The sequence below is a fragment of the Danio rerio genome, chromosome 21 (genome assembly GCF_049306965.1).
Source record: "Danio rerio strain Tuebingen ecotype United States chromosome 21, GRCz12tu, whole genome shotgun sequence".
Taxonomy (NCBI): domain Eukaryota; kingdom Metazoa; phylum Chordata; class Actinopteri; order Cypriniformes; family Danionidae; genus Danio; species Danio rerio.
Genome location: NC_133196.1, coordinates 44,919,674 through 44,932,500, shown reverse-complemented (window position 1 = coordinate 44,932,500; position 12,827 = coordinate 44,919,674). Strand labels below are relative to the sequence as shown.

General features: G+C 39.6%; 1 protein-coding gene across 1 annotated transcript in view; it reads left to right on the top strand.

The window, feature by feature from the left end:
• nsg2 (neuronal vesicle trafficking associated 2) overlaps positions 1-9,954 on the top strand; it is a 49,788-nt gene extending 39,834 nt beyond the window's left edge. The window contains 2 exon segments of the mRNA NM_200873.2: positions 7,150-7,260; positions 8,821-9,954. Of these exon segments, the coding sequence (NP_957167.1) occupies positions 7,150-7,260; positions 8,821-9,012 (303 nt within the window). The 3' untranslated portion in view covers positions 9,013-9,954.
• The last annotated feature ends 2,873 nt before the right edge of the window (positions 9,955-12,827 follow it).

Genomic DNA, 12,827 nt, shown 5'->3' with positions numbered 1-12,827 from the left:
AATGATAAAACAGGCGGCAGCATTTCACACTGTCACTTTAATGGTTTCTCTTTGACGTGTCTGTTGATTCTCAACTCGTTTGTTTATTACGCAAATGAGGGTTAATATGAATAATCACTAATCCCCGCGTTTTGACACCTATTTGACCATTAAAGCGCTCATGTTAAGATTACTTTAGATGCGCTCCTCTGCTCGTCTCAGTGTGCGAATGAGACCGAATGCTGACCGCGTGCTTTCGCGCTTTTGGTATATGATGCAATAATCGTTTATCTCGATTAATGGTTTTTCATAATCGTTAGAAGCCATAATCGAAATCGAAATGGGATTTTCGATTAATTGCACAGCCCTAAAAGAGAATAATTAGCGTAGCTGCTGTTCATAGTATATATAAACGAGATGCAGAAATCTGCGTGGGGCACATTCATGTATCATACCTCTGCATGCTGCTTGTGTTGCTCTGCAATAACACTTCCGAGTTCCTTTGTGGGAGTTTTGTTTTTTTCTGAACACTACAAGTAGCTAAAACTCACTCATTCAGAGGTGGGAACCAGCGGACGTGCAACAACTTTCTTCATAAGGTAAACACAAAACAAAAGTCTATTTGGAGCTCCTCCACACACTCACTCCACCGGGCTTGCGGCTGTCAGCACAGCCCTCGCTCGTCACCACTACCAAGCCGACCAATCCCAGAGCTTGTGCCGCCCTTCGCTGCAACATGTAGTTACATTTTTTGAGAGGTATGCATCAGTGTCAGCCATAGCGAAGGCTATGTAATAATAATAATAATTCCTTACATTTATATAGCGCTTTTCTGGGCTTTCAAATCTCTTTACACAATGGGCGGGGGAATCTCCTCATCCACCACCAGTGTGCAGCATCCACCTGGATGACGCGACGGCAGCCATTATGCGCCAGACCGCACACCACACCAGCTGATTGGACAGAGATGAAGCCAGTTGGAATATGGGGATGATTAGGAGGCCATGATGGACAAAGGGCAGTGGGGAGTGGCCAGGATGCCGGGGTTAAACCCCTACTCTTTTTCGAAGGTTTTTTTTAACGACCACAGAGAGTCGGGACCTCGGTTAAACGTCTCATCCATTAGACGGCGCTCACTGAGCAGTATAGCGTCCCCGTCACTATACTGGGGCATTAGGACCCACACAGACCGCAGGTTGGGCGTCCCCTGCTGGCATCACTGACACCACTTCCGGCAGCAATCTAGCTTTCCCATGTGGTCTCCCATCTAGGTACTGACCAGGCACAGCCCTGCTTAGCTTCAGTGGACGACCATGCGAGAGTTGCAGAGAGCTAGCTGCCGGCATGTGATTGTGCGAAGGCCGCGCCAGACCATACGCGTGCGCTTGACACATAAGTATAAATCAGCCTTTAATTGAGACATAAATTTGATAATTTTTTTGTGTTCATTGTAGACACTGTGTTAGGATCACAAATATATATTTTTCCAAATGTCACTGGACAAAATATTGTCTTGTTGTATTATATTTTCAGAGGCAGCTCTACCTTTTTTTTTCACCGTAATGTTTCTTGTTTTGGGGAATAATGTTGTAACAATTCTGCTAATCCAGGCAGAATACAAAGGGAAATGCAAACATTTGCTTGTGAGTTTCAAGCCAGTTTTGGTACCACTTGCAGTATTTTATTTTTATTCATATATGTCCATAGTACACGCAGAATCAGCAAAAAGCATTAATATCAGCAGCACTCCAAAAAAGATGAGCTACTGAATAAATCCACCCCGGGGATTATGGTTTTCTGAACAGAGATTATTCTGACCCCACCAAAAAAACAACAACATTGGCGACCAAGAAAAACAACAACAACAAAACGGCCCTACAACCTTGAGGCTTATCTGTAGGGCACCATAATGATTAATACACTTTTTGGGGGTGATGGGAAAACAAACAGCAAAGCAGATGGCACTGTGTCTTGTGTGCCACAAACTCATAGACATTTGAATTGGAGTGACCTGGTTTTATGCCAACTCTGTCCCCGGTCTAGATTTGATTTGCCTGATTGAAGCTTATTTTGAAGTCTTCCTTTTGTTGGGGATGTAAAAAAAGACAATGTGAATGTTTACAGAGACTCCTAAGCATTAATATTATAAAAACAAAAATGAATTGATATTTAATACTTATTTTATCCTGGCAACAACAGCAGGTGTTCAGATTGAAGCCACGCAAGACATTATTCTGCATATCATAGCCAGATTTTATACATTGTTATATAAAAACAGCATACTTTTTAAAAAGCATCCCTTTAGGGGCAGGTTTAAAACACTAAAGTGGTTCAACTAAATGCTACTCAGAGCGTGAAAGGCACCCAGCCATTTTGGCAGTAGTCCCACCGCTTAGCAACATGGTTCAAAACGAGCCAATTTTGGGCAAGGACATCAGGCTTGTTTAACCTGTGGTGAGTGAGTGGATAATGGGAGAAAAAAAATCAGATAATGGTTAGATGAAAGGAATCCAGCTGATACTGAATTTCACATTTTACCTACTCTTCATTGGTAGTTCTCATCAGTCATCTCTAATGATATCATACTAGAGATGTCAAATATAAATATTGATTAAATGTCAAGTGAATCTATATAGAGATCTTTACGACTTAAAAAGAGTCATAAATTAATTTATTTTCCTTTGGCTTAGTCCCTTTATTTGTCAGGGGTCGCCACAACGTAATGAACCGCCAACTTATCCAGCATATGCTTTATGCAGCGGATGCCCTTCCAGCTGCAACCCAGAACTGGGAAACAGCCATATACTCTCGGCTTCACACATGCACTCATACACTACGGCCAATTTAGTTCCTCCAATTCATCTATAGCGTATGTTTTTAAGACTGTGGGGTTAACCAGAGTACCCGGCGGAAACCCATGGCAAAACGTATATATATATATAAAATATATATATATAAGTAAGAATATTTAGCCCCCCCTGGATTCGCCCTCCTTTTTATTTTTTTTTCCAATTTATGTTTAACAAAAATAATTGTTTTAACTCATTTCTAAACATAATAGTTTTAATAGCTTATTTATAATAACTGATTCATTTTATCTTTGTCATGATGACAGTAAACAATATTTTACTAGATATTTTTCAAGACACTTCTATACAGCTTAAAGTGACATTTAAGCTGTATTAAGTAGGTTAATCAGGTTAACTAGGCAGGTTAGGGTAATTAGGCAAGTTATTGTACAGGTATAACGATGCTTTGTTCTGTAGACAATCTGAAAAAAATATAGCTTAAAGGGGCTAATAATTTTGACCTTAAAATGGTTTTTAAAAAATAAAAAAATGCTTTTATTCTAGCCGAAATAAAACAAATAAGACTTTCTCCAAAATAAAAAAAAATATTATCAGACATACTGAGAACATTTCCAAATTCATAGGGGAGCTAATTATTTGTTCATGCATAACAATATATAAATACAATCAAAAAAAAGATACAATTGAAATAAAGGGCATTATTTTAATGATCTCGGCGCAAAGTCTAAAGCGCATGGTGCAAAATTAAGGACATGTCTGAGTTCACTTTTTTCTATTTTAAGGATGGAAAAAATACGCTCTGCGCCTTGACGCGTCGTCTAACAGGGTTGTGGTTGTTCTCTTAATGAGTTATTGGTGTGTTTTGAGAATAAACCAATCAAAGTCTCATCTCCCATACCCTTTAAGAGTCAGTCGAGTTGCGGCATGGGACATTTGCTATTTACATGACGGACTTTTTAGGTGCAATGCTTCACTAGCGAGAAAACGGTTAAACAGAGCATCTGCAGCGCGAGGATAAAGAACGAGCCTCCTCCATTCGGCCTCTTTACTTTTGTCTTTAGTAGATAAGGAAACACAGTTGTATGCACTCTACTGAAGACATCCATTAGCCTACATATTTAGATTTGGTTGTTAAGTGCAAAGATTTCTTTTAAAATTATTTCTAAGTTCAGTTCTATTTTCCAGCAAACGAATAAATGTACAAAAATAATGAAGTGTGATCAAAAAACTGTCCAATGTAAAAGTATATCCAAACACACTTTCCTATGCCCTATATGGTCCAAAACCTGACAGTTGGACAAATCTAAGCTTGTTTTTAATAAAACAAATATAAATATGCATATAATAAATACTACTACTAGTAATAATAACATAATACAAAAGCTGCACTGGTCTGAAAATAGTAACAACTGGAAAATACGTCTTGAGCCTTATTGTGTCTGGTGCATGATAGGGCACTACTTCCAATGATCACATTGCGATATCGATGCTGAAACGATATAATTTCTCCCTAATGGGAGGATACAGGCATTGGCTGCGTAAAACATATGCTGGAATAGTTGGCGGTTCATTACACTGTGTTGACCCCTGATAAATAAGGGACTAAGCTAAAGAAAAATAAATAAATGAAAATGTACACTCTCGTGGGGTTTTAAACCTTTATGGGTTTCTTTCTTTTGTTGAAGAATGCTGGTTTCTGGGACTCATTAACTTCCATAGTAGGAAACAAAAGGGGTGGGGTGAACTATCCCTTTAGAAACTTTTATTTTCATCTAAAATTCACTCCAAAACTCCATTTCATTATACAGTTTTCTTTTTCCAGTGACAGCTCTGGTGTCATAAATGAATGATTTATAGTGCTTGTTACTGGTCATTTTAACATAATAGCTAATTTCATTGATATAACAGAAAGGTTGCAGCATTTTGACAGCACAGACATTTCTCAATATCTGGAAGAGCTCTGAAATGTTCAGATGTCAACTGGCTTTCTCTCATTTATCTTCCATCTTCATTTGCATAATTCTAATTAGCCAGTCCTCAGAAAGATCCATTTGCTGTTTCTGGGACCAAAACGCTAAAGTGGCCTGCCGTTTCACAGAACTAATCGCCCCTGACAAATTACTTTGGTCTGGCTGAGAATTGCCTTCGTTAAGCTGCGGATTTCGAGTTTGGTTCTCATAGATTTATTGTATGAGCTGCTTTGTCAAGACAAATATAGTGTGACAGATTGAACTGCATCCTGTGAGGTGAACGCGCTTGAAGATGACAGGGATGTGAAAAAAAAGTGCTGCTGGGAAAGAAGACAACAGAGATGCGATCACACTGTTGTCCGCAGTGGACTGTTTAGTTTTAGTTTAGGCTTGGTTGAAATTTAGAGAGCGCAAGCGGAGAAGACCATTAAACTAGGACTTGTTTTACATTAGTTGTATTATATCTGTTCATGCAGTTGTTTTGTGGCCGATTTACTATAATATATGAACATGGCTGATTTTATTTAGTGACAGGTTTAGTGGTTTTGGGAAACTGAAGAGTTTGTTTCGGAGTATGGGTAGGTTTAACCCTTTCACATATACCAGGAGCAGGGATATTAAATTAGTTTGCTATGGGGGCCGGTTCATGAAAAGCATCCAAAACGAAGGGCCTGAGAGATATGACTTGCTCAACACAATCTCACGGCAATTCGTAACTTTTTCATTTAGTGGCTAATTCGTACAAATTCGTACGATCTAATTCGTACATTTTAGTACGATTTGCGTATCACCCAATGACGGTTGGGTTTAGGGGTGGCGTCAGGTGCCACGCATCCTTTTTAAAATCGTACATTTTCTTACGTCAAGACATGTGCTGTAGGTGATTTGAACAAACTAATTTGACCATAGTGTATGAGTGTGTGTTTGTGAATGTGAGACTGTATGGGTGTTTCCCAGTACTGGGTTGTGGCTGGAAGGGCATCCGTTGCCTAATGCTGCGTTCACACCAGACGTGGAACGCGCGTCAAGTGCGAGTGATTTACATGTTAAGTCAATGCAAACACGCGAATAGACATCCTGCGGTTTGATTCGTGAATGATGCGAGTTGCGCGAATGGCGCGGCGCGAATAGAGCATTTTGCCCGTTTGACGCGCGAATCGCTCGAGTTCGAAAACCTGACCTTCACGTTACTTCGCGTTAACCAATCAGGAGCTTGCTCTTGTGGGCCGTGATTGTGACGTAGAACCTGTTAATGGTGTCCCGGGGGAAATCTTCCAGCCAACACCGAGTCCGACAACAAGTCATCAAACTGGGCTTGGCTCAGTCAGAAGCACCGCTGAAAGCCTCCGTCATCCAGGCTCAGTTTCTGGAGGAGTTTATGAGCTCATAGAGCTGGATGCACCTTTGAAAGCATGTAGTGGACTCAGACACGACCCTAAACGTATCAACACTGTTTTTCAGCCTTCATAAAGCACATAAACACTGTTATTTTCTTCATAAAATCCATGTTAGCTATTTAGCTACGAAGCTAGAGTCACCGGGCAGACAGAAGCCCTGCCCCTCACGGGAATCCGCGTCTGTTCTGAAGTGAATTTGACACGCGAATGAAGCAGATTTGACGCGCGAATGAAGCGAGTAAACTCAAATGTTCACGCAGCTATTTACGCGTGAATAGCGCGATTTATCTGCGCGTTCCGCGTCTGGTGTGAACACAGCATTAAACTTATGCCTGAATAGTTGATGGTTTATTCCACTGTGGTGACCCCTAATAAATAATGGACTTAGCTGAAGGAAAATGAATGAATGAATGAATGAATGAATGAATGTCCAAGGTAAGTCTACAGGCATTCATCCTTGGACAACCACAGCAATATTTAAGCCCTGGCTATCGATGTCATTCACTCTTTGTTGTGGCCTAACGGTTGTAGGGGCAGTTGAGATCTAGTGGTTAAGGAGTCAGAATCCAAAGGTCACAGATTCTATTCCCGGTGAGGATAGTGAATGAACGGCGCTCTCAACTAAGTCAGAGGCCCTTGAACAAGTCACCCTTAATAACCTGTATTTACCAGTGTTTTTTTAGCCACCGATAAAACTTCCTGTTTTCAAAACTATTCTATTAAGATAAGACTGTTCAATTTTTCAAAACTAAAAGTCAGGTGGATTAACTCCATGGTTCCCCAGGTGCTGGAGGAAATGGCTGCCCACTGCTTCAGGTCTATTCTTACAGTGTTTGTTTTTGTATGTGTGTGTGAACTCATTTCTCTCTTATAACGTGTCTGTGTGTGTGTGGGCGCTTGGATGGGTCAGATGGTGAGGACCAACTTCGAGTGTGGGTAAAACAATACTTCACATTATTTGATCCTAAAATGTTTTTCTTTTTCCACATACAGGTCACCATCCTTATTGTTCTGGCCTTAGCCTTCCTGGCCTGCATAGTGTTCCTGGTGGTGTACAAAGCCTTCACCTATGACCACACCTGCCCTGACGGCTTTGTGTATAAGGTAAGTGGAAGATCACAATACTCACAATGTTTTTTTTGTTTTGAGCACAATAAATGTTACATAAATCTTAATTACTGACATTTAGAAAGATCAGACATGTTGCCAGTTAGAAAGCTACTGTACTTGTTGAACAACTCAATGTCATAGTTGTACGCACACACTTAGGAACTTTGGTGGTTTACAGGGACTTTCCATTGGCGTAATGTATTTTGTACAGAAATAAACACTTATTATATGGCCCTGCACCATTCCTACCTAAATCAGGCAAAATTTTAATGTCAAAAGACACCATTAAGCATGATTTTGAAGTGTTTTGAATTACAGTTAAAGGCGGCATGGTGGCTCAGTGGTTAGCATTGTCGCCTCAAAAGAAGAAGGTTGCTGGATTGAGTCCCTGCTGGGCCTGTTGGCATTTATCTGGAGTTTGCTAGTTCCCCGTGTTCGCGTGAGTTTCCCGGTGCTCTGGTTTCCCTAATATCTTCACAATATCTTTCAGAATTGGATAAACAAAATTGGCCATAATGAATAAGTGTGTATGGGTGTTTCCCAGTACTGGGTTGCAGCTGGAAGGGCATCCGCTGTGTAAAACATATGCTGGAAGAGTTGGCGGTTTATTCCGCTGTGGCGACCCCTGATTAATAAAGGACTAAGCTGAAGTAAAATGAATGATTAAATTACAGTTAGTCATAAACCATCGTAACAAGAGCAAAGCTATGCCATATGCATGTCATTATATTAAAAACTGTCCTTGTAAACCACCAAAACCAGTACACACACACTTCTGCTCTGCCAGAACACCACATAAGTCCTCTCCGCTCATCTACTAGTGGTGTTTGTTTCAACAACTACTTTTGCAGAAAAAACACTTTTGAATCTAGTTTAAACAGGATAAGTTTCATACAAGATCTGACTGCTGGACAACATTGCTACAATATGTTAATTTGAACTTGTTTTGGTGCATGTCACAAAAATAAACCAATATTAAAAGTATACTTAACACGTACAGTTGAAGTCAGAATTATTAGCCCCCCTTTGATTTCTTTTTTCTTTTTTAAATATTTCCCAAATGATGTTTAACAGAGCAAGGAAATTTTCACAGTATGTCTGATAATATTTTTTCTTCTTATTTGTTTTATTTCGGCTAGAATAAAAGCAGTTTTACATTTTTTAAAAGTAATTTTAAGGTAAAAATTATTAGCCCCTTTTTTTTCGACTGTCTACTGAAGAAACCATTGTTACTTGCCTAATTACCCTAACATTCCTAATTAAGCTGTATAGAAGTGTGTTGAAAAATATCTAGTCAAATATTATTTACTGTCATCATGACAAAGATACTGGACAGAAAGGGCTATTTTAAACCTATCCATAACTAGCATACAGGAGGAGTAATCTATCAATACATACTCTGAATAGTTAACTATACACATAACCTAAGACATGCTATACAAGTAGTTTTAACACAAGACAGTACAGAACAATCATTATGTGTCACATAAGGAGGACATGTTGGCTTTAGAATGAAAACTGACATCGATTTGTAATTTCCACCTTTCCCAACAGCACAAACGCTGCATCCCTGCCTCGCTGGAGGCCTATTACACTGCCCAGGACGGCAACAGCCGTGGGCGATTTTACACCGTCATCAGCCACTACAGCATGGCCAAGCAGACCACCTCGCGCTCGCTTTCCCCATGGCTCCCGGCTGGAAGCGCCCAACATGACGTCAAGCCCCCCAACACAGACAGCCAATGAGAATCTGCCGCTTTCTAAAGGGTTTTCATCACGTCCAACTCAGTCCCCCAATTCCCCAACATTTCATTCGTTTCTTTGAGTCTGACGTTTACGTTTTTAGCTGTGTAGTTTTAATCTTACTCCTTTCTGTTATCCATTACTATTTATTTTCGTTGTACATTTGATTTCGTATTTATTATTCAGCTATTGTTTGTACAAAGGCATGACTCTGCAATCTTGTCCAGCGGTTTCCCCCACAATCGATGTCTGTGAGTGTCAATGACCCATAATGGATTCAGAAATACCCCATAAGCCCCTTAGTAGTTAGGTTACAGCGATCAGGCATGATAAAACACTGGGAGTTTTGTGCATTTATCTCTAAAACAGAAGAAAATATAGATGCTCTCTTATTAGAATATGAAAACAGAAACCCTACCTGTTAACCTCATTTTTATGTACGACCTATTACAACATACTAAGAAAAATAAGGTTATAGGCCAGCACTAAAGTGGCAAAAGAACATATTCTACATGTACAGAATGGTATGGTTCCTACTTTGAACCTCAATGTAAATAAGTCATGAGAGCAATTACCTTATATGGTGTGTTTCTCCGTCTAGACACGTTGTTACATTCACACTGTTTCTCAATGGATGGAGGTGTTTAGAGCTTCGCGACTCGCTTTAGCTGGTGTTTACGCTTGCATTTAACCAGGGCCCAAACCTTGGACTCTTTTGAGATGATCTGGTGAAATGTTTCATCCGAATTCCTGCCAAAGCTTGATTTTTTTTTTCCTGCTCTGTTTGGTCACAGGTCTGCTGTTTTTTCCATTTTTATATTTGTTGTCAGAAAATGGAACTTTGGAATCTTGTGGTGTTGTTAGTTGAGATGTAGCAAAGCCTTGAGTATTTTCGAATTGTGTATTCTTTAGGTTGAAAATAATAAAAATATACAAGGTGTTCAACTGTTGTGTTATTTGGTTCTTCTTTTTGGTTATTTGGTTGGGTGTTTGCACAAGCTGTGTGTGTTTGTTTGCGTACTTGTTTGTGTGTGTTGCTGGTATTCACTAAACTGTGGGGACCACATGTTTTTCGTCCAGAATGATGTGATTTGAAAATGTAAAACTGGAGAATGTTTTCTTTGAGGGTTAGCGGGAAGGGTAGAAAATATAAAGCCTGCAATGTCAAAAAATCATTACATCTATGGGTAAGTCACCAAATGTGTGTGTTTGAATAAACCAGGGGTGTCCAAACTCAGTCCTGGAGGGCCGGTGTCCTGCATAGGTTAGCTCCAACTTCCTCCAACACACCTGTCTGGAAGTCTAGTATACATGGAAAGAGCTTGATTAGTTGGTTCAGGTGTGTTGGGGTTGGAACTAAAATATGCAGGACACCAGCCTTCCAGGACCAAGTTTGAACACCACTGGAATAAGCTAATTAAAATAATACACAAACTCAGACCATAGTGAGAATGAAAGGTCTAGTAATTTAGAGTAAAACAGTAAAACATTTACCACTACGTCATGTTGCCATTCCTTTTCACAACACTTAAAAGTCGTTTAGGGACTGAAGACACCAAGTGATGAAGTGTTTCAGGTGTAATTTTGTCCCATTCTTCCTGCAAACAAGCCTTAAGGTGTGAAGCAGTGCGGGGTATTCATTGTCCAATTTTGTGCTTCAAAATGTGCCACACATTCTCAAATGGAGACAAGTCGGGACAGCTTGGACCTTTTAGGACCAAGTTTGGACACCACTGGAATAAGCTAATTAAAATAATACACAAACTCAGACCATAGTGAGGATGAAAGGTCTAGTCCGATGATCACTAGTTTGCCAAGAAAATACCTGAGAAAATTATTGAAATGTTTAAAAACAATGTTCCTCAAAGAAGATAGGAAGACATTTGGATATTTCACCTTCAACATAGTGCATAAAATCATTAAAAGGTTCAAGGAATCTGGAGGAATTTCAGTGTGTAAAGGACAAGGGAGTAAGCCTAAGCTGAACTACCGTGATCTCCGATCCCTCAGGTGGCACTGCATCAGGAATCGTCATTGATCTATAATATCACCACATGGGCTCAGAACTCCTTTGGCAAACGTTTGTCAACTACAATATGTAGTTACATTCACAAATGCCATTTAAAACTGTACTGTGCCAAAAAAGCCCTATGTTAACAATGTCCAAAAGCATGTCAACTTCTTTATGCTCGGAGGCATCTTGGATGGACCATCACACGGTGGAAACTTTTGCTGTGATCAGACGATCAGGTGTCTTTCCAGGTATTTTTGGGAAGGAATGGACACCATGTACTCCGGACTAAAGAAGAAAAGGATCATCCAGACTGTTTCCAGCTACAAGACTAAAGCAAGGGTCTGTCATGGTGTAGGCTTGTGTCAGTGCCCTTGGCAATGGTAACTTATTAGTATTAGTATTAATGCTGAAAAGTACATAGAGATTTTGGAGCACAATATCCCTTCTTTTCCAAGGATACCAATGCATATTTCAATAAGGCAATGCAAAACCACATTACAAAGTCCTGGCTGCAAAGGAAGATGAGTAAAGTATTTTTGACTTGCCTGTCTGCTGTCCCGACTTGTCTCCAATTGAGAATGTGTGGCACATTTCGAAGCACAAAATTGGACAATGAATACCCCGTACGGTTTCACATCTTAAGGCTTGTTTGCAGGAAGAATGGGACAAAATTACACCTGAAACACTTGATCACTTGGTGTCTTCAGTCCCTAAATGTCTTTTAAGTGTTGTGAAAAGGAATGGCAACATGACGAAGTGGTAAATGTTTTACTGTTCCAGCTTTTTTTGGAAATGTGTTGCAAGAACTAAAATTATATAATGTTTGTTGTATTGTCTGCAATGAAATACGTCAAAGTACATTTAGAAATCGCTTTCCTTTTTTATTTCCCTTTTTTTATTCTGTCCCAACATTTTCTTATTTGGGTTTGTAGAAGTATTGTATAAGATCTGAATAACACTCATTTGAATAACACTCATTATTCATAACATTACCTATTGTAACTATAACTTATTGTAAAGTTTAACTAGGAATTCAGGAACTTTTTATTTTTAAATTTTAACGTTATAGAATGCAAAATTAGTTATTTTTGAGTTGCCTAGTAGGACTGTAATACAGTCTGTCATATCTGATAACTGCGTAATTCATTAAATATAATGGCAACCCCATAAACTATTTCAGAAATACCTCACTTATCTGCTTAAAACCATGCCGAATGACTTGACAAATCTGCCAGAAGTCATTCTGCTGACTCAAGAGCCCACCGTTTTGTGTCTCTTGGGTGGGCTGGAGTCTCATTTGAGTGAAGCACAGCAGTCGTGCATTAGACTGACAGCTGGTTTATTTCTGCTTGGATAATTAGCAGGCCTGTTGGTCTCGTCTGTTCATCGCTCTGCTCCATCTCCCATTCTCTCCTGCTGAGAAGACTGAATGTCAAGATACCTACTGAAATCAACCGCCATGGACAACTGCTCTATAATCAATGAACTACAAATACTTGAGGAAAATGAAGACCATTTAAACACTTTTTATATAAGTACTGAGCATTGGGCGAAGTCGTATCAAAATAACAAATATTTTCATGGAGCAGAAAATGGATGTATTTTTTTAAAGTCGGCATTAAACAAGTTTAGGAAGTATAGAACCGCATGATTTTTGTCTGTTGGGAATTGAATTGTTGGAAGATGGATGTAGCTAACAAAATGGAGGGATATTGATGAATGGATGAAGGCAGGCCAGCAACGAGACACGCACTGATAGCCCCGCCCCAAATGCATTCCATGTGACCAGAAGTGATGAAAAGTC